Below are 23,640 nucleotides of genomic sequence, written 5' to 3' on the forward strand. Positions count from 1 at the left end.
GTGGAGTTAAGAATTTGTTTTAGGAAGTTTATTTGAACAACTTTTTTCCAACTCAGTGATTTATCTTTCTCAAGAAAAAAGTATACAAGTTTTTGCTATGGACATTACAGGAAAAAAAACAGCAACCAGTTCCTGAGAGCTGCTGGTTTTAAGGATGATTCCCAGTAGGAAGAACTAGTCAGCTTCAGCAGCTGCTATAATTAGTTTTTCCAACAGGTAAAGATACAGAAATGCAGCTCCTCAAGGGGAGAGGGAGACTCCCCATTCATCCACCTTCTCTGTCCCTCTAGACCAGCCAAGTCAAAGGTAACTGTTCTTCAAAAAATCCTTTTGAAATTAAACACTCTGCTTGGAGGGTATTTCTTCATGCCCTCTGAAAAGCAGAGTGGGATGGGAGAGTGTGGGACAGCATGGAAGTGTGAGACGTGCTGGACCTGCAGAATGACAGGAATGTAAAGAAGGAAGGGGAGCAATTAAAAAGTAGTTGAAAATGGAAGGCCTGTGGGAAAATTAGAGTGAGAAAATATGGGGATTGGCTGGAATTACAGAGATGAGTTCAAGGCATGGGGCAAATTGCAGAAGAAACAGGATTTCTTGCAGTTTTTCTGAGGAAAGGATGCAGTGGAGACCTGTTGGAAGGCTGCACCCACCCCACAGGCTGTCTGCCCTGCTCAGCCTGCACCAGGACTGTCTGCAGGCACTGCCACATCACTGAGCTCTCTGGCATTAGTGTGCTGAAATTCAGGAATCCATGTTTTTTTCTCAGCCTAAGATGACAGAAATATTATTTTTAATACTGTATAAGGCAAAAGGAGACATTACAGAGAGGGAGGGAAGGCTGGAAGGAGTCACTGATCTCTCACTTGGAGAGATTTGTTTTGCACAGTGTTTTCTGTCTTGATTTAATAGTGAGTTGGCTCTTTCCAGCAACTAGGCAGGGGAGGGGGGACGGGAATATGTTCCCAGTCTTTGGCCAAGAGTGTCCCAGGGCGTCCCGGGCGTGACCTCTTCAATGTTTGTTTTTCTTTCCCTGCAACTGACCTAGATGCTGGGACTCGCGACTTGGGCCCTCCTGGCCCGATGAACATTTGCCCCTTCTGGTACAGCATGTGATAATCTCAGGAACCAGGCTGGGAACAGTACCTGGAACTGTTTTTCTCTCCAGCAGACCGTTTTGTACGATTGCGTTCCAGGAAACCAAAACGCGTGAGAAAAATCCTGTGAGTGCACTGCCACCCAGTGGGGATGGAGGCAGGGATGGAGCAGTCGGGCTCCGCTGCTCTGCCGGGGCACAACAACCGGGAGAGGAAAAGGCCTTCCAGGCAGAACAGTCACCCGACACAGAACAAAGAAAAGGGAAACTAGGTTTTGGTCTGTTTTATTTAGAAAACAGCCGCAGTGAATGTTCAGTGGAAACAAATTAGCGTTCATTTACATTTGCAGCCTGTGCAGTCTCTTCCTTGGGAATGAGAGCAAGGTTTGCGAACTGAGGTGGATTCTTTTTGGTCATGCAAAACTGAAAAACCCAACAAAGTATCTTCAAACAAACAAACAAGCTGGTTCAAACTTAATCTAATGTGCCAAACACTGCGGGGAAAAAGCACAGCTTTGGAAGACACAACATTATGTTCCACCAATGTCACAAATATTTAATTCCAAAAGCAACTTCTCTTTTTTCACTAGTAGGTATTGCAAATCCAACTTAACACAATAAATAGTTGACCAAACTCTGGGACCAGACTGAGACAGTTCAAGCACATTTCAAGGTAGATATAGCTGGGAAGTTACTTTCCCACCTACATTTCTTTGCCTGATTCGAGGTATTGTGTTGGCAGGAGTAAACTGCAGCTGGTCCCTTTGTTTTTCCACGGAGGGAAGGAATTAAGATAATTTAAGGATATACTATACAGGGGAAATGCAAGGACTGAGCATATATACAGATACCCCCCAGAGGACCTGTGGTGGTGTTTCCATTCATTGCTACCTGAAGCTAAAAACCATCCTCACTGCAGTCTGTGCCACCGGGCACGGAGACACTGGGTTTCTCTGCGCTCAGACAGAAACTGCCCCGGGCACAATCTTACGGATGTGCGTGTAAGACTTCCTGAGGGTAACGCTCCCGTGGTGAGACACCCCCCGAGGCAGGACACACTCTTCTGTCAGCTTCTGAGTTTCAGGGTCCCAGCAGAGCACTGTTGCAATGACTTCGTTCTTTTCATCTCGGCCCCCGGTGATAAACAGCTTGTTGTTGCAAGGAGAAATCCCACAACTGGCTCTCTCGTGGGTGAACTGAGTCACCAGGCACCACGTGTCCTCCTGGGGGCTGTAGGCATAGAGCGCTTTCATTGCCCCACCTGGGAAGGAAATGGATATTTGTTTGCACTGACCATTCCTGAAGCGAGTTTAGTTAAACCATCCACTTCAACAAGACTCTCTTCCTGACATTCGTAAGAACGATTTCTGCCCCAAAGCCAAGAAAAAACAAGGTCACAGGATACTTTATTGTTTTGAAAGCCTGAGCTGCAGAAGGCCACTCATAAGGCTGTGGAATTTAAGGCCAGAACAAACTGCTGTGATCATTCAGTGTGACCACAGTGCATCTAGCAACAGACCTTTCTCATACCTACTGCTCCAGCTAAGGACACAGCTTCAGAAAAATACGATCTTGTTTAAAAGAGCTTAGATCACAGAGTACCAGCTGTGGTAAACCATCACTGTTAGAAATGGGTATAGGATTTTTCCACTCACTCCTCTAACTTCATTGTCCATCAGACTTCCTTCTTCCTGGAGCTGGCTGCTCTCAAAAACCCTTCCTTGTTTAGGGTTTGTCAGACTGAATCAATAATCTTCCTATGGGTTTGTTAAACACAGAGTGACCTTCCGTTTCTCTGTTTCCCAAAACTGAAGTCATTCATTAAACTTTTAGTACACCTTTTCAATCTTGCAGTGTCCTTTTCTCTTGAAAAAATGGTCAATACCTCAATTCTTAAGAAAGGCTATGAAAAAATATTTGCTCCTGAGACTACCAACAGCTAAATGGTTCTTATTCTGAAATTTGCAGGGACTGAATGTGTCTTCTGTAGTAGCTGTACAGAATCACAGAATTGTTAGGGTTGGAAGAAACCTCTGGAGATTATCCAGTCCAACCCCTATGCCAAGGCAGGGTTACCTGGAGTACGTTACACAGGAACACATCCCAGTGGGTTTGGAATGTCTCCAGAGAGGGAGACTCCACAACCTCACTGGGAAGCTGTTCCAGTGCTCTGCCACCCTCAACATAAAGAAGTCCTTCCTCAGGCTGAGGTGGAACTTCTTAGGTTGCAGTTATGGTCATTGCTCCTTGTCCTGTCCCTGGGCACCACTGGAAAGAGTCTGGCACCATCTTCTTGGATAGGGTTGGGGAAACCCTGAAGCCATGGTCTTACTGATGAGGTGCAGCAATGCCTGGGATCCTCCCTGCTGGCAAAGTGAGCATTTATCTGTGGTAGTTATTATAGATGCTGAGTTTGACAATACTGGTCCAGTACCTGAGGGGTGACCAAATCATTGAGAGGTGACTTAATTGGAACAGACTGAAAACAGACATTGTTAGTTGTAGTGATTCACCTGGCAGTTGGTAATTCATCAGTCTGGGTAATTTGATTGCTTTGGATGCAGTAACCAATACCCTTTTATCTTCTTAACTTCAGAAGGGGCTGATTTCTACCCAATTGAAGTAGATTTGTTTCTCAGATAAGTAAACAAGATATTTATTCATGGATGTTCCTGGCTGAAAGATGCTGAATGAATGCGTCTGGAGTATCACATCCATTTTATCTGGAGTTATATCAGCTAGCCCCTAAGTCATGTGCCTTCTCTCTCTGTCATCCTGTACAAACAGGGTGAGGTCGACTCCTGTGCTGAGGACAAGCATGAGGTATTTATGTAAACAAAAGGGGGGGGAGGGGTGTGTATATATATGTGTGCACACACATGCAGATTATAAATCTCCCTCCAGAGCACCATTAATTATTTGGTGAATACTGCAGCTCTATACCAGCTCTCAGCACCATATTGATTATATTGCAAGTGGGAAATTCCCTGCTCCAAGGCTGAGAGAGGGAGGGGAAACTTTTCAGAGTTCCCGTTTTGGAAACAAATGTTCTTCTTTCCTTTTGGTTTTTCCAGCACCATCTGGAGATGTGTGCAGGCCCCCTCCTCCCTCCATAGTTCAGCTCACCACCATCCAACTCTTGTTCTTCCATTTTTTCTTCCAATTCTGATGGTTGACTGAATTAACCCCCGGTACAATCTAGTGAAGAGCTCTGGGTCTTTGGGTATCAGTGGCTCTGCTCCTATGACCTGCTCCTAGTACTCTTCTCCCTGCATAAATCCTGTATGCAGTGGGTTGTGCAATGCCCCTGGAGAGGAGACGGGACATGATGTAGCCATGAGATCATGCCCTTGCCACTATGAACACATTTTTGGATGGCTTTAAGCTGTCTCTGGGCTACCTCCAGCTTTCCAAGATAGCTACCATGCTAACAGGGATTTTGTCTTGGTGACCTTTACCTACTGCTTGTGAATGTCCTGGATTCCCATCCCTCGCTAAGCTCAATGGGAAGAGCCAGCTGACTCCATGACTACACTCCATGGAGCGTGTGGGTAAAACTAACACGGAAGCACAGAGACAAGCCCTGCTGGGGTGTAGACAAGGAGAGGCACTGGTGCTTCACTTACCCACCACATAAATGTGGTCACGGAAGCTGGCGGCGTTGATGCACTTGGCCTCCACGGGCATGGCAGCCTTCAGGCTCCACGTGTTGGTGGCAGGGTCGTAGCACTGCGTCTTGTCTGTCGCCAGCTTCCCATTGGGGCCTCCCCCAATCACGTACAGCCTCTTCTTGTAGCTGGCTGCAGCAAAGGAGCTCACGTTGACCAGGAGGGGAGCAGCCTGTGGACCAAAAATAATCATTAGTAACCATCTGAAGCAGTCAGACTGATGCCTGTGGGGAGAGAGCCTAGGGAATTTTAAGTCAGACATCCCTTTTTAAGCAGGGTTCAGAAGATGATGTTTCTAAGGATAAGGGAGAAATATGTTTCAGCTTTTTCTTAAGACCGCAAAAACATAATAAAATCTAATAAAATTTAATAAAAATAAGCTCTGTTCAAATGCTGAAATTAAAATTACTTTAGCAATAATTCAAAAGCTAGGAAATGTCAGAAGTACCAAAGATCTCCTTTACATACTTACATACATTGCAAAAAAGCACAAGAAATTTGTTCATACTGATCTTTCTACTTGCAGCTGTGATTGTTAGAGTCATCCACATTGCTTTGTATAATCCAGAGACAATGGGTTGTATCTGCTGTTATGATACCTAATCTCATTACTGTCGTGGATTAATTGGTTGCCTAATTCTCTCCTCTCACTGCTTGAAGTACAGTGAGTAGAACTGGGGGGGGTTTTGCTGTTTACCTTCAAACCTGTAGTTTCAACTTAAATGTATAACCCACACCATATATAATGCACAGGTTGATATACACATTTTATATACATATAAAATGTGTCAGAGCAGTAGTTTTCAGCCTGTGCTCTGGCTCATGTGTACTATATTCTTACTCCTTGATTTACGGACTACTAACTTTAAAAGCCAACTACGGAAAGGAAAGCCAGGTATTAGATGTCTCACAGGAACTGACAGACTGGCAATCCAGGGATTTTTACCTTCTAAAGGGTATGCATATCTATAGAAAAAAAAAAATTTATGCTTTTTAAAGACCAGAAGTACTTCAAAGAATTATACAAGGACACTTTTAGGAATCCAAGCCCTAAGATTTTCTGATTTAAATGTTCCAAATGATTAAAATGTTACATGATGCAGCCTCTTACCTCTGACCAGCAGTTATGAAAGGGATCATATGCTTCCATGCTGTTGATTCTCTGCATGCCATCGAACCCACCAATGACATACACTTTGCCACCCAACACTGCCATTTTATGTCTCCAGCGCCCAATATTGAGATACTCAATTTGTATCCATTTGTTGATGGAGGCGTTGTATTTCCAGACATCATGCTTTGTTTCTTTGCCACCTGTAGTGTACATGACATATGTAAATATGATAGCACAGTTTGTATTTAGTTAAAAACTCCAATATGTTTAAATTTAAGTGTGTTCTCTCACAATGGAAATCATTATTACTGATTGTTAACTGGTCCTGTTACAACAGAAGAAAATTTCTGAATTTAGTTTATTTAACAGTGAAGGAAATGGAACAATTTCTACAGCCAAATATTGAGTGAAGACAAATCACTGTTCCTCACTTTACCAGACCACAACCACTTTCATTTTAATACCGAGTGCACAACTAACCACACAGCAGGGTGAAATGCAGGAGATTTTGTGCACCACGAGGGCTTTGCAGAACTGCTGCAAAGGGACAAATAAACAAACATGATTTAAGTAAGGTAGTGGAGGATGCTGCAGCTGGTAGTGCCAAATCCCTTGAAGACAGTCCTGCACTGGAGAACTGCCAGGTTGTGCAGGGCAGATCCAGCCAGCCCTGTGGTTTGCATCATAAAGCAAAAGACCTGACTGAACTCCTACCAACAATAGTCCTGCACGACTTGGAGGTTTTACTATTCAACCTTGGGACCATATGGCTGGGATCTCATTTTTGTGCCTCTCCTTCTGGTCTCTTTCTCTACAGACCTGGGTGTGCTTCATATTTATAGCTTGAAGATCAAAACTGGACCCTGCAAACTCATGCTAGAGCTGACTCGCAAGTGAATCTTTGCTTGTGCTAAAGCAGAGAGCAGTGTTTTAAACAAGCGCTGTTGTTTGCGTACAGTTTCTGGTGTAACTGTAATACAAATGGATCTAGTTAAGCCTGAACCCACATTTACAGACTGAGCAGCTTATTCCATCATCTGCAACCTGATTAAACATTTGCTTCACTGGTGAATATACTGAAAAGAGAATTCATATTCCATTGAGAAAATGTCTGCCTTCATTGGTATTCTGTACTGCAGCCAGATCACTGCAAACTGATGGAGCCTATCTCTCGGCCAAATAGCAGATTGAATGGGAGATAATTAGCATGCTAGAAAGAGTCGTTTGTAATGCTTTTGTCTCAGTATTTTTCACATGTATGTGTTGAATTTTATTTGCACTCAAATAGCTGAAGTGGCCAAAGGGCCTGAATGCAGCATTCATGGCTACAATGGGGCTGAGAGACTGCAGGTGTTCCCCCTACTCTCCCTTGAAATTTCCCTTTGACATGAGCTTGTGCTTTCCTCCACAGGCTGAAACTCATGTAGTAGCTTGAGCTGGACCAGTGGGTGAATTTGTTGAGATCACCAGTGGGTGATTTTTGAGAGAATTGGAGGTTTATTTTGTTTCTGTTTTTCCTCAGGAAAACAATTCTTCCTAATTTGAAGAGAAATTGTACCTAAATTAGTAAAAGTATCAGAGTGGTGAACGATAGTTCATGTCATTTTTAGTTATGCTACAAATGTAGTTTTTCAGGCCATCCAGTCAAAGCATTTAAACTGTTTTGGGGAAATCATGATCTAACAGTAGTCATAATCTTGTGCAAAGGTCTTTCCTATTTTTCAGATGCTAAAGGAGCAGGGAAGACTCCAGACTGTACTCCAGAAGATATGGAGGGAAATGAGCACATGCAAGGGGAGATCAAGTTAGGAAAAATTAAAGTCAAGTTAGAGAAGAAGCAAAGTACAGGAGCTAAAGAATGAAAACAAAAGTAGAAGGACATGCAGGAGGAAGCAGATGTTTAATCAGGATTGAGACACTAATAATTGGTTTAGCTGAGAAAAAAACGCTAACAGCTTTGGTCCACTCAGCCTTTTATTTGTGTGCAAAGGGCAAAAAGGTGAAAGGCAAAGAGGGAATGGAGAGAGGGAATCAGAGATATGCAAGTAAGCAGAGAAGGAAGAAAGAGAACCTGTGAGAACAGAAGCAAAGGGAAAGCCAGCTTAGACTCACCACAGCAGGGAATGTTAGCCTGGCCTGGAGGTAGCCTGGATAGACCGTAAAATAAAGGTGAAGAGACATTGGAAAAGATGTCAGAAATAAAAGAATGCAAAAAGCCTTGAAAAAGAGGGAAGGGTAACAAATTGAAGGCAAATGGAAAAAAGACCTCTCAACTCAAGGGGGTGAAGGTGAGGGGAATATTCCCTAGTTGGAATGTTTGACTTAGATTCCTCTCTACAGCTAACTTTTAACAGAGGGACTGATGCCAGAAACTCTCTATGGTGGGCTGAAAGGAAAAACATTCTGTATTTGTAGTTATGGGAGGAGTAATCAAATTCTTATCCCAGGATAAAGCTTTAATAAATGTTAAATGGTAATGAAGTATCAAAAATATGTGGATTCCCAAAAGAAAGAATGCAATGGAAGATATTTGAATAAAGGCAGTAGACCACTATTCACACTTAAGCAAAGCATTCACGCTGTGGCCTACCCTCCTCCTTTCTACTCTTCTGTTTTAAGGGAGTATAGAATTTGGTGGCTAGCTTTGCAGAAAAGAAAGTATTCTACCTACAAAGGCCCTGCTCTGTATCATGGTCTGTAATGCGACAGTGATGGACAGCGTGCTGTCACTTTTCCTCTGGAAGCAGAACAAGATCCTCAAACTTGTTTTTTGATAGGCCATCAAAAGCAGCTCTCAAACTGGCTAACAAGCTTGATTTTAACCTTTTTGGTTGTCAGAGTAAAATCTCTGTAGCTCTGGGATCAAACCCCTGTGTGGAGCTCAACTGTATTTGTGTGGGAAGTTAAATACACCTCCTGAAGCTCTTGGGATGATGATCAGCCCATGAGTTGTTCAGCCCCACACTGGGTATCTGGACCATGGGATTTCATCTGGCTTTGACAGTTTATACTGCCAAGGTAACAGCTACAGGTGGGCAGTCCTAGAGTTCTCTGTGATGGCAGCTTTCAGGGGCAGCCCAACATCAGTGACAGTTCCCTGCAGGTTCTTGACTGACTTTTGCAGAATGACTCAGATTCTGGCAGGATTTTGCTTATGCATATGTAGCTTCAAATGGACTTGTCGTGAGAAGATGCTGAAGCAATTTGTCACTTTATGTTTGGTAAACTGTTCCCAAGAACCTTTCTGTGACCTCAGTCACTGTTTAGGGTGCTGCACACAAGTATCCAAGCATATAGATTAATACTGGTAAAAAGGAATCCTGTGCTCAAATCAGAGCTAGGCAGTGTCCTTACACAGCCAGTGCTCTCTGGAGCATGGCCAAAGCCAAAGCATTAAAATGTAGTGCTTAATTTTTCTAAAGCTGCCTCAAGCATGGTCTTGAAAAAAGCTGGAAATAATTGTGAGAACCCTTTGCTCCCCTCTTGCACTCCCAATGTCTTGTACCTTACCCGATATGTAGACTTCATTTTTTAGAGTAATGCATGCAAACTCCACCCATTTTTTATTCTCACTCTCCGGCTCCTGCTCTGTGATTGGTAATTTTGCTACTTCCAGACGGCTTCGCCTCAAAGGATCCAGGCAAGTCACTTCTGCTACAAATTTCTCTTCCTTTGTACAGCCCCCTATGATCATAAACACCTCAGACTGGAACTCGTGCATCCTGGGCTTGGTTCTTTCTGTAATAATCTAAACGCAAGTGAGACAGAGTGAGTACACAAGGCACTTACATCTACAATAACAGAAAGGCCAGGTGACCTTTTTTTTGATTACCTGTTTTTCAAATCACAGCAGGCTTACATCAGCTGAACCAATTAGCCAATGCTTTGTAAGTTGAAAGCCTGAAAAGCATCCTAGAAGCATTCAATAGAGGTTGCTCTATCCTTCTTTCAGCAGGCAACTGTGGACTTAGTTGCTTTTGCCTACCTACTAGGACCCTTTCAGATCCTTTTAGGAATTACCAGGATGGCACCAAGAAAGTCACTTGCCAGGTAGGTGTTCACCAGGAGCAAAGAGTGCAAGGGGTGCTTGGAAACTCGTGTTCTGCTTGGAGGAAATGCTTGCAAACAAGACCCACAGGTTAAATGCTGTGTCAGGAGGCATCTTGCTTAAAGTTTTACTTCTCTTTCTGCTTTTAACATGTTTCTATAAATCGGCATAATTTATCTATATTACAAAATATTATCTACACAGACATGAATCTTGCATTTTGACTATGTCTAGAAAATGATTAGGCACATTCTGATTTTTACAGAACATGAGTCGCAGAACTTGCCAGCTTCCAGGACTCTGTTTTAACCTGTCTGCCACCACTGCCAGGCGTCAGCCCCGGGGGAGGGCAGCTGGCAGCGCTGCCTCTCGCGGCTGTCCCTTTGAAGATGAGTGTAATGCGTGTTCAGCCCGGGGTAACGCTCCCTTTATCTATCCCGCATGCACCTGACAGCACTGCTCAGTGGGACAAGGCTTCCTCAGGGAGCTCCCACCAGACTGGCCGGCACTGCCCCAGGTCACCGTGCAGAGTCTCATGCAGTCCCCAGCACAAGGAGCACTTGGTCTCTCCCCCCTCGCCGTGCCGGTGACACATCCGCTGTGAGTGATGGGCCCACAGCTTGCTCCTGCCCTCCTCTGACTCTGACTGAGGAGGTACACCTTTCTTCACACACTCACGTGCTTTGCTCCTGTTGTGAAATCTGACCTCTTGGTTGCTCTCCCCTCTCCCCCGTACTTTCGGCAAGGAGATGTGACTGATACCTAACTTTCCAAAGGGGACAGGCAATTGAAGAACCGGAGCTCCATCACAGCCTGCACTGAGCAGGCAGGACAGGACTCGACTGGATGTCAGGATTAATCTGTCTCTGCGGGTGCAGGGACCTCTGCAAATGGCACATGGGCAGTCCTCTCCTCCGGAAAGAGACTGTCTTCTTCACAGGAGGAAGAATGTTTCCCTTTATGAAACATTTTCCCACATAAGTAACAGGGGAAGATGTTACATATTCACATTTGAAAGTCATTACAGATTGTGGCACAGTTCGGTGGGAAAATTATTCCTCTTTTCTTAGGCTTGAAGTAATAGCTGAGAGGGCGAGGTGTCAGGGCTAACACCATTTGCCTTTTTACTAGGGAAGCTACCTGGGCTCTTCATCTAGCAAGAGTGAGCAAGAGTGCGTGTGAAGGGTCAAGCTCAGATGTTCATAAACAGGAAGCCATACACTTTGTCTTTAAACAACCCGCCAAAAGCTTCTGAACTCTCTAAGACAGCAGGATAAATTCTGAGGCCCATTTTGACTTTTCAGTAGCATCAGTTAGTGAAACTTCAGTGTAAGTACCTTTTTCTGCCCCGTGGCACTGCTCCTTCCAAAACGATTTTTGAGCTGAAGCATGAGACTTTTACGAAGAGTGGCTAATACCTTCCTGTTTTACTCACCTCATTGCCTGACAGATGGTACATTCTTGCTTCTTGGAGCAAAGGAAAGACATCTGGACACTGTCTAATGAGTTGATCGGCTTCAACAGTCTCTACAAAATACCAAGGGTCCAAGAGGGGCAGCCGGACGTTCTCCAGCAGGTAAGGCAGGAGAGAAAACCTTTCTGACTCCTTGTAACGGACCCAGTTCATCACAGTTTCGAACACCTGTGCCTCTTCCGTGACGTAGAGGTCATCGCTCTTCAGTGTGCTGCACAGGATGTCCGCTGGCAGCTCCAGGAACTCCTCATAGTTCAGGACCTGGGTGAAGTTCTGGATAATGTAGTTCTGCACTTGTTGCTTCAGGCTGTGCAGGGAGTGGGCATCAGCCAGCCTCAGGATGCCAACGCAGTTCTCTGGCTGGAGCGCTTCGGTGAGAAAACTGGCACAAGCATCTACCATGCGAAGGAACTGTGGGCAGAAAAAGCTTGTATAAGCACAGAAGGGTTACTGAGCGACTGCATCACAGGAGAGCTATGGAGCAACCAGCCATGCCCAATACAGCAAAGAGCCTGGGGAGACAAGAATTAGATCATCTGGGGACAGGTATCTCCCAAGATCTGCAGTCTGAAATGAGAATTTCTTCCTTCCATTGTTTTTATTCCTCTGCATGCAATTGCTCCTTTTCCCTCATGCAGAAGATGCAGAAGACCTGTGACAGTCATGAATTTTGTTTCACAAAAGAGTTTCCTAGCATTCCCTTCTCCTCCATGAGATCTCAAAGCACTAGCAATCATGGAGTTACAAAGTACAGATAAGGACCCCAGGTTTCTGATTTGCTTACCCTGCTTCATCTTGCATGTCAGCTCAGACCAACTAGAACAGAGTCTGGCTGACTCAGAGTGAAGGTGGCTCCACTGTCTGCATTTATGCTCCCACCCTCCAAACACCAAGTGTATCTGAGGCCTTGTGAGAGTGGCGCTGAGGTCTGGGAGGTTTGGACCAGCATGCTGCCCCAGGAGGTACGGGCAGCAGTCCTAGGCTGGGGTAAGTGGTAGGAAGAGATTGGCCATCAGCAATTCTTTTGAGCTTCCTGACAGACAGGGTTTTCTGGGAAGAGTCTGTTGTGGGGGAGGCCTTCAGAGGGTCTAGTGACCTTTGTCATCACCATCGGCTGAAAAAAATATTGATGCACATTTTACACACAGAGTCTCCTTAATCAGAGAGCTGTCTGTGTTTGCATTCAACAAGGCATCACAACTACTCATAAATTTCCTTGGCAAAGTAATCCCACCTGAGTGCCCCAAATGCACATATTCTGGGCCACAGGTGTCTGCGGGGTATTTCCAAAAACTATGATCTGAGTTGGATTGCTGATGATTATTCAGGAACTGGGAACCAGTTTTGGGTAGAACTGATCAGTTACAGTGCTTCATCCTAATGGGTTTTCCGTCACCTCTGTGATTTCAGATACAGATAATTGCCACTGAACAGCACAATAAATATGGATCAGAGCTAATGTTGTACATTGCCATTTGTGTTTTTTGGGTCGTTTTTCCATCCAGTGGCAGCAAGCAAACCGTTTTAACTCATGCTGTCTCACGGGGGAAAGTTGCACAACAGTAATTGAGGGGCAAAGAGGAAGCGAAACATTTTTAAACACTGTAGTATGTAGATTTGTTTCAGTAATTAGATAGAATCTTCCAGACCCATCGGTGTCGTGTTGACATATTTAGACTGTTTATCAGAGCTGAGCGATTGTAGACGTTGTGTACAGACTGCCTGGTTCCTGTTTTACATTTAGATGTGGTCAAAAGTTTAGAGAAATGCAACTGACTGATGAACGAGGCTATGTGAGGTCTCAGAATGTGTTGCCGCCATTGTGATAAAAATATGTCAGCGGCCCGCGGTGGCACCGTGGCACAGCTCGGTGACCCCTCAGCACCTGCCACCTTCACCCTGCCTGCTCTCCGGGCTAGCACAAGGCAAGCACTTTGAACTCACCAGGGCATTTTCTTGAGGATCTGAAAGGGCTTTGCCACCAGGTAGGCTTCAGACCTGAGGCAGGTTAAGCATCAGCATTATTAAGCTTATTAAGCATAAGCATTCAAAGTTGTTAGTAATGAGACACAAAAAAAACAAACCTAGGATTTGCCAAGGTCATTCATAGAGTCATGTCTGGGAATAGACCCCAAAACAACGTTCTCACGAGCCTGCAGCAAACCTCTGTAGAGCTCTCTATTTATACATGGCTTGTTAAGAGCGATACTGACGAGGTGGCAGCAGAGGTTTTCTCCCAGGCGGTGCACACTGGTCTCACGGCCAGCAGGCCCCACTGCCTCGCTGGGTAGCTGTTTGTGGCCAGGCGAATGCAGAACTGTGAGGTGTGGGTGTGAGAAACGGCCCCGCTGAGGGCTTCACCAGAGAGGCTGGGCTGCTTAGGAGCGAATCAAGGCAGGACTTTCCCTGGTTCTGCTCCCCATCTCTGCACTGCACTGTCTCCCCACCACTGCCTTCATTTAGAGATTAAATTCCCCCTAAAATTCCCCGAAAACTTCCTGGGCATATGTCAGTCAGTCTTAGAAGAGCAGGTGGGTGACTCAAGAGAGCATCAGAATGAAGACACCCCTGAGCCTCTGCTTCATCTGCTCTGATTATTCTGGCAGAGCTCTGAATTTTCTGCTTGTCCACTGAGTACCCCTCCTAATGCCACTCCAGGCACTTTAAAAGCCCTGTTCCCTGGGAACAGTTTCTTCAATAAGTTAGTCCTTCTCCCAGTATCCATTTGAATCCAGGTTCTCACTTGCTAGAGACATCCCATATGCTTACTTGGCCTCCAGCTGGCTTTCACTCTGAATAGTAAAATTTATTCTCCCCATATAAGTCCTTGCTTGTCCCAGCTTTGATTCAATGGTCTACTGTAAGCAGTGCCAGCAGCCCTGCCTCCGGCTAGAACCCCCAGAAAGGGAAGGGAATGGTGACTGAAAGGGGTCTCATTCATAATCCCTCTCTGTATGCAGCACACTTTGGGGTCGGATCCTGCACCCTGCAGCTGGTGGCCCTCGGCCACCGGCTCTGCTGTGGCTGCAGGGACAGCATGTCCCGGCTCAGCAGTGACACCTGCACCCCGAGGGAGCCCTGGCCGGAGCCAGCCGGGCGGCTGAGGGGCACAGCCACCCTTGCAGGGCTGCTCTCCGCGGAGCTGGCGGCTTCCCGAGCCTGCCAGCCCTTCTCCCACCGGGAGCTGCCCTGAAGGCCTTTGATAGCAAATCGTGCCCCCTTGTCAGGCACGGTCGGCTCTGCACGGTGGCACCGGCCTGCAGCAGCCACCCTGCCTCTTCTCTGCTCGGTGGCCTCAGGATGGCTGTCACTATTGGAACAGTATTTCCCTTAGAGTGCCTTGTTCATGGAAAGTGGTTTCAAGGGGTTCAAGGGGTGCGTTGGGGATCAGTCAGGCCACCAGGCTGGTGGTGCTTCAGCCACGCCCTTGAGGGTAGAGCAGCCCTGCTCTGCTTAGAGGGGGCAGCTCAGGGCATCCTCCACTGTTCCCACTGCATGTGGCATTTCCATGCCAGCGGGCATCACAGCCTTCGGTGACAATACTGTTTCTTTTCATCTGCTCAGAAGCCTGCTTCCCTCTCACCATTTCTTTGCTTCCACCACAGCAGTTGATGTGGTCCCTCACCCAAACGCTGCTGAGGGAATGGGTAATGCAGAGGTTCCTAGTGGGGCAGGAGCAGTGTAGACAGGTCTGAATGTTGCTGCTGAGTTACAGTGAGGGAAGCAGGGCTCCCTGCCATGGCCCTGGGAAACAGCTGGGATCTTGACTCTTCCCAGAGGTGAAAGGATGAGCAGCTCTGCAGGCAGTGTGGGTGGCAGAGGGTGCTGGGCGGGATCCAGGGTGGGCACCAACCTTGCAAGCGCAGTGGCTGGGCAGCCACCAGCCCAGACAGAGGAGGTGACTATTGAACTCATGTTGCAGCTGTGCTTTAGGTGGAAAAAATTTGTCTGGGTCACTTGAGGATGAGGTTTAGCTGTTCAGCAGCTCCCTGTTCCATACCCTTCACCTGCTTCCCACCAGAGGAAAGCACACTGCAGCAGGGATGTCTGTTCTCTCCAAATAGCCCTCCACCTCTTCCTGCTGTCAGTTTTGACTGCATTTGGTCAAAACTTACTAGAAGGGAGTAAGGGAAGGCATAATTATGTAAAACTTTTTCAAAAACAGTTTCTAGAGAAAAGTAGATAATTTATATTGGAATATTTATACTGCAATATCTAGAACTGTGCAAGGTATTTATTCTTTGCTTCTTTTCCAAGTCTGCAAGATTAAAAAGACTGCCACAAGTTCTTGCCAGTCAGATAAAAAGATTCTATTTTGAATTTGGATTTCTCACATGTCACTAATTTGAAAGAATTTATCAAACACAAATGTTACAATAAATTGCAGAAATAATCTTTTCAGCTATTGATATATCCAAATGAACCATTTGACTCTTTCAACTCTGTTCTTCAGCATAAATAGCATGGACAAGCTGGCAGAACTCTAGTTCTGTCAGCTTGATTTAGTAGATTACTAAAGATTTAGTAGTTACTAAATCTTTTTTGCACAAAACACATTTTCAGCCCAAACCCTCACATTGATAATGTGAGGTTTTAAGGCCTTATAAATCTCGATAGTATCCAAAACAACCACTGTTTTTAGCTGAACATTCCTGGTGTTCTAGGTTTATCTATTTTTTTCTAGTTTACTATTCTTGCTTATAGTACCCTCACAATTTTATCCTTATTCTCACAGAGTTTGATGGTTTTCTTCAAGCACCAGGCTTGGGAATCATATTTAATCTTAATTTTAATGAAAAATAGGGAAGATACATGAAAAAACATATGTTTATACTTTTGGTAGTTCCAGAAGGGAAAAAAAAACAAAACAAAAAGCTGAGGAATGATCCTAAGGAAAAAAGGTTGAAAAGAAAACACAAGACAGAAAAGTGTCCTGAAAATGAATGCTACCAGTTGGTAGTGTTGGTGTGCTGAAAATGTCAGTGAGTTACTGCACTGCAGGCCCAGGTGACATTAAAGTTACCTTGGGGAGCACTTTGTGAAATTTTTCCTCATATCCGATCTAAACCTCCCTTGGTACAAGTCGAGATAATTTCCTCTTGTCCTATCACTTTTTGCCTGGGAGAAGAGCCTGACTCCCACCTGGCTACAACCTCCTGTCAGGGAGTCAAAGAGAGCAATGGGGTTCCCCCTGGGCCTCCTTTTCTCCAGACTGAACACCCCCAACTCCATCAGCCCCTCCTCATGGGATGTGTGTTCTAAAAAGCAGAGTTCTAGAACTCCAGAGCAAAATTCCCATGTAAGATGCAAGAATCTGAGCTCCCTCATGAACCACGATGGTCATGGAGTTGGGTGTTTCTTGCCGTCCTTAATGAGAGGCCTGGACACACACGCACATTGGCACTTGGCAGGTTATGTTGGTTACAATTTGCTAGCAATTTGCAGCGTGGTACCAGACACTGCAATTTGGTAGACCTCACAGATGATTTACAGGACACGTGAATACCTCACGGACCAAAGACTGAGTAACACTGCCCAAGTCTGACTTCCCACAAGACCCAGGCCATGACTAAAACCTTTTACATCACGAGTTCTACAAAGAAGCATGCTAACTTTGGCTGGCAAGCCTCCATCTCAAGGCAGGGGAGACAGAGAGGCAAAGTAGCTTCCTGCTGTGGCCAGCCATGCCAGCTGCTGCCCACTAATACTTCTGACTGGCCTTGACAGGCTGACCTCAATTTTGGGGAGCACTGCCAGGCAGGCAGCACGTGGGAGAAGCTCTTGGAGCAGTACATGGCTGCCACTGCCTTTTTTTACCTTCATGTAAGTAAATATGAAGCAAAATGCTTCTGGAACCCATGAAATCAGGGAAGTTTGCAGTGTGCTAACCAGGGTAAGACATGGTGTTGCCTGAGCAGTCAGATTGGGTCAGTGCACTTGACTTATCTGTACCTGAAAGAGGCTGGCAGCTTCCAAGACTTTCTGTACATTTTGCTTTGTGATGAGCATCTTGCTGGTGTAGGTATAGTCCAAGAGTATATTCATGGTTTCTGCATCAACCCCTTTTAGTATTATCTTCTCCTCATATTTCTCTCTTAAATCATTGCAGAACATGGCCCTGGAAAGAAAGACATTTATCTTTTACTGCATTCCAGTCAGGATGAGGCATTCTGAAAACATTGGGCTATTTAGATTTCAACACAGAACACTCTGATTGCTTCATGTTTTATGCAATTACTCCTGTTGAAAAGAAACAAGAAAAATCTTTTTGTTGCTCTTCTACCTCTGTACTCATGAGTTTGATAAGGCATGCACACATGATGGATACCTCTGAGCTGTTCTCTATGGCAGACTGGGGGCTCCATGGCAGCAAAAGGCAGCTGGGACCTTGCCTGAGTGGGCCTAGTGCCCGTGTCTGGACTGGTGCTGTGGAGCAGTTGTGGTGTCTCACCTGCTGGCCTCTTACTCAGTCTGTTTCTAGTCCAGATGCAGCTTGTTAAGGCCTGGCATTCTCCAAACTTCGTTAACACTTAGCACATGTACTTTGTACCCCTTGGCAGGTCAATACCCTCCTGCTTCCGAGCTGCAGGACACTGCTGGGACTGTACTCTGAGGCCAGACCAGATCCACCTGGCTGAGAGCCTCACTTCTCAGCTTCCCAACATATCTTTGACCAGATTAATACCAGCAGTGGGCCAGGGGAAAATGGCTTATGGATTTTCTTCTGATTTAGAGTCTGACTCTTCCTCTGCTAAATTTTAGGATTGTAGAGTTGGTACTGCTTGGCTAGACAAGCAATTGAATATGCATGAATTGGTACTACTGTTAGGCAGAAAGTGCAATGATTTCATACATGTTGATACCAACTCTTCTTTGATGGATAATACTGCATTGGAAAGGTGACCACCACACATAGCTTTGGCACTAGGCAGATATTTAATGTGGGGTATAAATCAGAAATTCTCTAAGGTCTATTTAAATCCATTTTTCATTGTGACAGCTGCAAGACAAACACACACATCTTCCTCTGCATTTTCAGTTCATAGATTTCAGTATTTCTTCCAGTGTTTTTTGCTTTTACTTAGGATTTTGATCAGCCCCTTCTTGTTCACTGCATTCAGAGAATGAGATGTCACATCATTTGGAATCTGTCTCAACAGATCAGAATTACATGAGTCTACTTGTAACTGCATTGGTGAAAAACATGTGCAGATCTAAAGTGTAATTAGAAGCGCTCTTTACCCTGCATTCCAAGCCCTTCTTTATTAGTCATATACAATGTTGACAGGACAATGCAACCTGGGAAATGGAAAGAAGTCCCAAGACTTAGGCCATACTATTCTTGTAAAAGAAGTGCCTGAATAAAGCTGTTTGATTGACACATCTTACTGGAATCAAGATGTAAACAGATTTTATTGCAAAGCAGTTAGGCATGATGAATGGCAAATGGATGGAAGATACCAGCTGCTACTTGCTCTAAGAACTACCTGCTCCTTACCTCAGCAGAAATTTTATAGCAAGGTCGTAGTTACCTCAGTGTGCAAAACTGCCTTTGGATAGGGAGGCCTAAATTTTGAGCAGGAAATTTGGACAGAGAAGTTACTTGTCAGAAAAATTGTTCTGCCAAAATTCTCATTTTTCCTTTCACTCACCTCAGTTCCTTAGAGGTTTTTGCTTCACTGCCCTGCCTCATGGTCCAGCTTCTGCTACTACTGAAATCAGGGTATTTCAAAGGCATTTAGACAAATGCTCCTTAACTTCAGTGGCCACGAGACTGGGATTCATTTAGCTTCTCTCCCTCTGGCAGTGTCAAGTGACGTATGAGGGGATGTGTGGGCAGGTGGCCATTTGAAAACAGCAGCTCTCTGTTCCCACTTCTCCCTGGGAATGCGCTTCAGCACGGAGAGGCAGGTTGGCACAGAACAGCTGCTTCAATTGTGCGGGATTCACGGGTGCCGGATGCTTCATCTGAATGACAATGGGCCCATGGAGGGTGCAGGTGTTGTCTGCTCTTCTTCCTTTCATCTCTTAAGCTGGTGACTCCAGTCTTGTATTGAACTGTCGGGGAGGTGAGAGTCTCACTTCCGTCCCACAAACCAGAGCGTTTGATGGGGTCAGTCAGAGATACCCAATGTTACACTTCTGCAAGGCTGCTCAGAAACCAGCCTCAGGAGTGTGGTGGTGGCTTTGTACAGGGGTCTGGTCAAAGTGCTTTGGCCTATCTGTCTCCTAATCTTTGTAATTGGTTTAGAGCTGCCATCCACTCCCAATTTTGTAGGGTGTGGATTCATGTAACATGGCTGTGAGCTGCAGAAATCACACATCTAAAGTGCTGTGCTTTTGCACCTGTACTCTGCTCTAGATGGTGGCTGGGCTAAACAGGGCAGTGCTGGACAGGAGAGCTGACTCCTGTGGCCTTCCTTCTGCTCAGATGGAGTGGTTCTCATTCCCATCCTGTGTGCCAGCCAGAGGGAACACCTGACACCACTCAGGCTGATCAGGCTGAGCTTCTCCCCTAGGGATTAAAAAGCTGCCTCTGAATCTTTCTGAATTTACCCTCAGGAGGCTCTTAATCCTTCAGATGTGGCTACTAATTCCATTGTCTGTTTCCCTGGTTCTTGTCCCTGTGTAATTCTAAACTGCACCTTTGAACCAATATGTACTCTAAGAAATGCACATCTGAAGTGAGGGCCCAGTGCCAAATTTAGATACCCAAAAATGGATAAATTTAGAAAAATTTCTGAATTTTTTCTAATTTAAAATTAGAGAAATCTCAATAAAATAAATGAGGGGTTGCAGTTTGTGAAGCACTTTTTAAGCACCCACCCACACTGGAATGCTTATGCTTGGAATTATGAACCTGACTTCAAACAATCATGCTGGAGCTCAAGGATGCTCTGGAAAATGGCTTCAACCTCTCCCAGCCCCATTCTCCCATTACCTTGGGCAGTGCAGGATTAAAGAACTACTGTTCCACCTTAGTCAGCTGCTATTTGCCTTCTCTGCTTTGTTACCATCACACAGGCAAATGGAGAGTTAATGTTTTTATGTCTACGGGTGCAGGATGTCACAAGAACTAGTCTATCTACTCTTGAGCAGCGCTGAAGAAGGACTAGAAGTGGTTAGCTCTGTTTAACTGTCTTCCAGTCAGCTGCTGTGGATTGCCTGCACTGTGGCACCCAACGTTCAGGAAGGGGGTTGTGTAACTTGCTCCTGCAGGGGAATGAAGCCCATGAGTCACTGGGTCCCTTTGCTTTGCTCCGGTGCATGGCTGTTAGAGGTCCTGTAATAACATGGAAAGTACTCACAGGAACAGTGTGATTTAAGAATTCCTTCTTTCTCTGGGGCCATGCAGCTTCTAGCGAATTATGGCAAGATGAATGAAGCCTCCTTGTGAGCAGCAGAAGCAGTGAAGCTCAGTTCCCTGCAGACTTGCGTCCTCCTTTCCCTCCTCACAGTAACCTCAGCTTCCCCTTCCTGAGCCCTCCATTCTCCCTCGTTATTCCTCTCACACACATTTCGGGGTCCCTCCCAGGATGCTCAGCTCTGTGCTGGCTGTGCCCAGTGGAGCAGGGCAGTGTGGTTGTTCTGAGCATTGTGTGTGCTGGCAGGCAGGGACACCCTGCTCATTACCCTGTGGAGCGCCAGGGGTGCCAGTCCAGCATCTCTCCTCTCCTAGCTGCAGACTTCCATCAAACTCACAGGAACTTCAGGTTTGAGATTTCCATCCTGTGCCAAACATGACTGAAACTAACCCAAAGAGACATGACAAGGGGCACTGGAAGAGAGGCCAACAGTGAGATGTAATAAATCTCAGCTCTGTGGGAAGCCAAGCCAAAGAGAAGCACCCAGAGGGGCAGACCCTGCACACGTGTGCAGTTGCCTTGGGATGAGATGACCTCCAGGCAGGTATCCCCCCTCCTTCCAATGGACAGGCTGTAGCTCAGGGCTCAGTGGAAAGCTGGCCAACAGCTGTTGTCATAAAACTATCTTGCCCAATTTTAACTGTGAAGTCCTTCTGATTGCAGTACTTTCCTTATAGAGGAATTGGGGTTTTTTGTCAAAGTATCATTATGATAATTTTGATTTTAATTTGTGCATCTGCTGTCCATTCTGCACACAATGCTGGTAAGAAATACTTGAGCGTCTCTGCTTTTAGCTGTACATTTTCTCATCTGCAATAAATATAGCCTCTCTGTAGAAATAATACCTGTCTCCAAATATTCACAGACACAGTCTCTATACTAGATTAGAAAAGCAGAACTGCTCTTCCAGGCACTACCAGCAAAGCTTACCAGACTCCATTAAAATTAGCTTTCTGCTCATGTCACAAGTGGTCACAGGTTCTTTTTTCTCGTGTTTCCTCTGTAGCTGTTCAGTCATCTGACCACTTTAGCAGTAAAAGAAAAAAAGAAAAAAATCCCAGCCATGCAAATGTGATGGTCTAAATGATGTTGTCTAAATGATAATGGAAAATCTGTGCTAAAACTGATACCGAGTTCCCCTGTGTGTCTAAAATTTGTTCTTGTTGGCCAGTAGCCTCAGAATGTCTATTGTACTGAAAGAATGAAAAGTTCAAGCGGACCAGAAGGAGATGGTGAAGTGGCAAAATTGCTTTCAAGGGGATATTTCCCATTGCAACTGATTTCCAGTAACCCTAGGACAGACTGAAAATTCCTTCTCTTTCCTCCTCAACAATTTAATACAATGTATATTTTTTACCCCAGAATGGTAACAGGAAAAATCAGCAAGTTCCAGAAACCCACCCCTATTTCAATAAAAATAGCCTGTTATCTGAATAGGTATTCCTTTTTGCCCAGGTCCCAAAGGGACAAGACAAGCGGCTAAAGAAACTTGGTTAAAACACCCTTTTCTCACGCACTTGACTGCCAATATTCTGTCTTCCTTTGCACGCCTCCAGCAGACTTTGTGAGTGCTGGTATCAGAACTCCAGCAAATCCACAACTTGGCACCTGCCTTATTTAAATCTAGAACTTTAAAAAACAAGCTGAAAGATGTAAGGAATTAGAGGCTCAGTGCAAATTTGCAGACTTTAGCACCCAGTTTGCACTCCTTGGAGACGTACAGTTCAAGTCTAAGAAGCAAAATAAGTTTATTGGTTTTGTTTGTTACAAACCTTACCTGAAATAATTGCTTGCTGCAGCAAGGACCACTCGGTGACAGGAGAATTCCCTGCTGTCCACGCACAGGATGACATCTGTGAGGGAATTTTCAAGCCGAAGGTTCTCCAGGCCATTCTGGAGCACCAGAGAGAGACCCGTATCGTCAAACTTGACCTTTTCACAGCTCGAGACTTCCACCAGGTCCCCCATTTTCATCGAACACTCATTGTCCAAAGAGATCTGGGGCTCCTCAGAGCTCTTCTCCAGTGTGTCCCCCATTTTCTGGCCAGCCCCGTCTCATTCTGTTGGTGCTTCGATCTAAAAAGAGCTCCTCAGCTTCGGGCGAATCACACTGCAGAAGTTGGGCGGATTTCCTGTCCAGAGGTCTCTGCTTATCTGTAGCTGTCACACACACATAACAGGAAGCCTTGCACTTTCTCATCCTGTTAACACAAACAAAGGGTGGGTTTTTTCAGTGATTTTCAGGCAGTATCAACATGTTTAGAAAGGCCTTAAGATGCCTCTGGATGTGAGAAGATTACAAGTGACAGGGACAGCCTGCTTCCCACCCTCAATCCAGTCCCTCGCTGTTATCTGGGTCTGCTGGTTGTATTGATAGGTGCACCACATGCTTATCAAGCCACTCCTAGTGGACTGGGCTGCTAAGGGAAAAAGTGTAATAATTTGTATTTCTTTCTGCAGGTATGTGGTTATTAATAACTGAGCTGGTTTGGGGTTTGGCTTTGTTTTTTAATAATATGCTTGCATATTCAGAAAGCCCTAAAGTGGATGTTTCTGTCCCTCATGACTTGTTAGCTGGGAAACATTGCATGGCTTTTCTTTAAGGCTAAATGGGCACAACTCTCTTAAGGACATGGAGCAGCATCAAAGATCTCAGAGCTGAGTGTCTTCAGGCCACACTGCTGGGCACAGGGATGTGGTCCATGCAGCCAGTGCCATGCCATCAGTTCTGACTAGCAGGCAAAGCTAAGGGAGAGAGCCTGGGGAGCAGTGTACCCATGCTCATCCCCACCATCCTCACTGCTGGGCATAGCTTGAGTCACAGCTGCATCTGACTTGTCCCCAAGACAGACTCGGACAGTGGCGGGACCAAGGCCTG

The 23,640-nt window shown here is 45.4% G+C and overlaps 1 protein-coding gene across 1 annotated transcript; it reads right to left on the reverse strand.

The window, feature by feature from the left end:
• Positions 1–1,361: 1,361 nt before the first annotated feature.
• On the reverse strand, positions 1,362–22,895 carry KLHL6 (kelch like family member 6). The gene is made up of 7 exons (XM_008629545.2): positions 22,540–22,895; positions 17,350–17,515; positions 11,359–11,808; positions 9,386–9,623; positions 5,873–6,075; positions 4,720–4,933; positions 1,362–2,354 (listed from the first exon to the last, which is right to left on the reverse strand). Exons 1-7 carry the CDS (start codon positions 22,797–22,799, stop codon positions 2,053–2,055), a joined length of 1,833 nt encoding a protein of 610 aa, XP_008627767.1. The 5' UTR covers positions 22,800–22,895; the 3' UTR covers positions 1,362–2,052.
• Between the last annotated feature and the right edge of the window lie 745 nt (positions 22,896–23,640).

The sequence above is a fragment of the Corvus brachyrhynchos genome, unplaced genomic scaffold, assembly GCF_000691975.1.
Source record: "Corvus brachyrhynchos isolate BGI_N302 unplaced genomic scaffold, ASM69197v1 scaffold223, whole genome shotgun sequence".
Lineage (NCBI taxonomy): Eukaryota > Metazoa > Chordata > Aves > Passeriformes > Corvidae > Corvus > Corvus brachyrhynchos.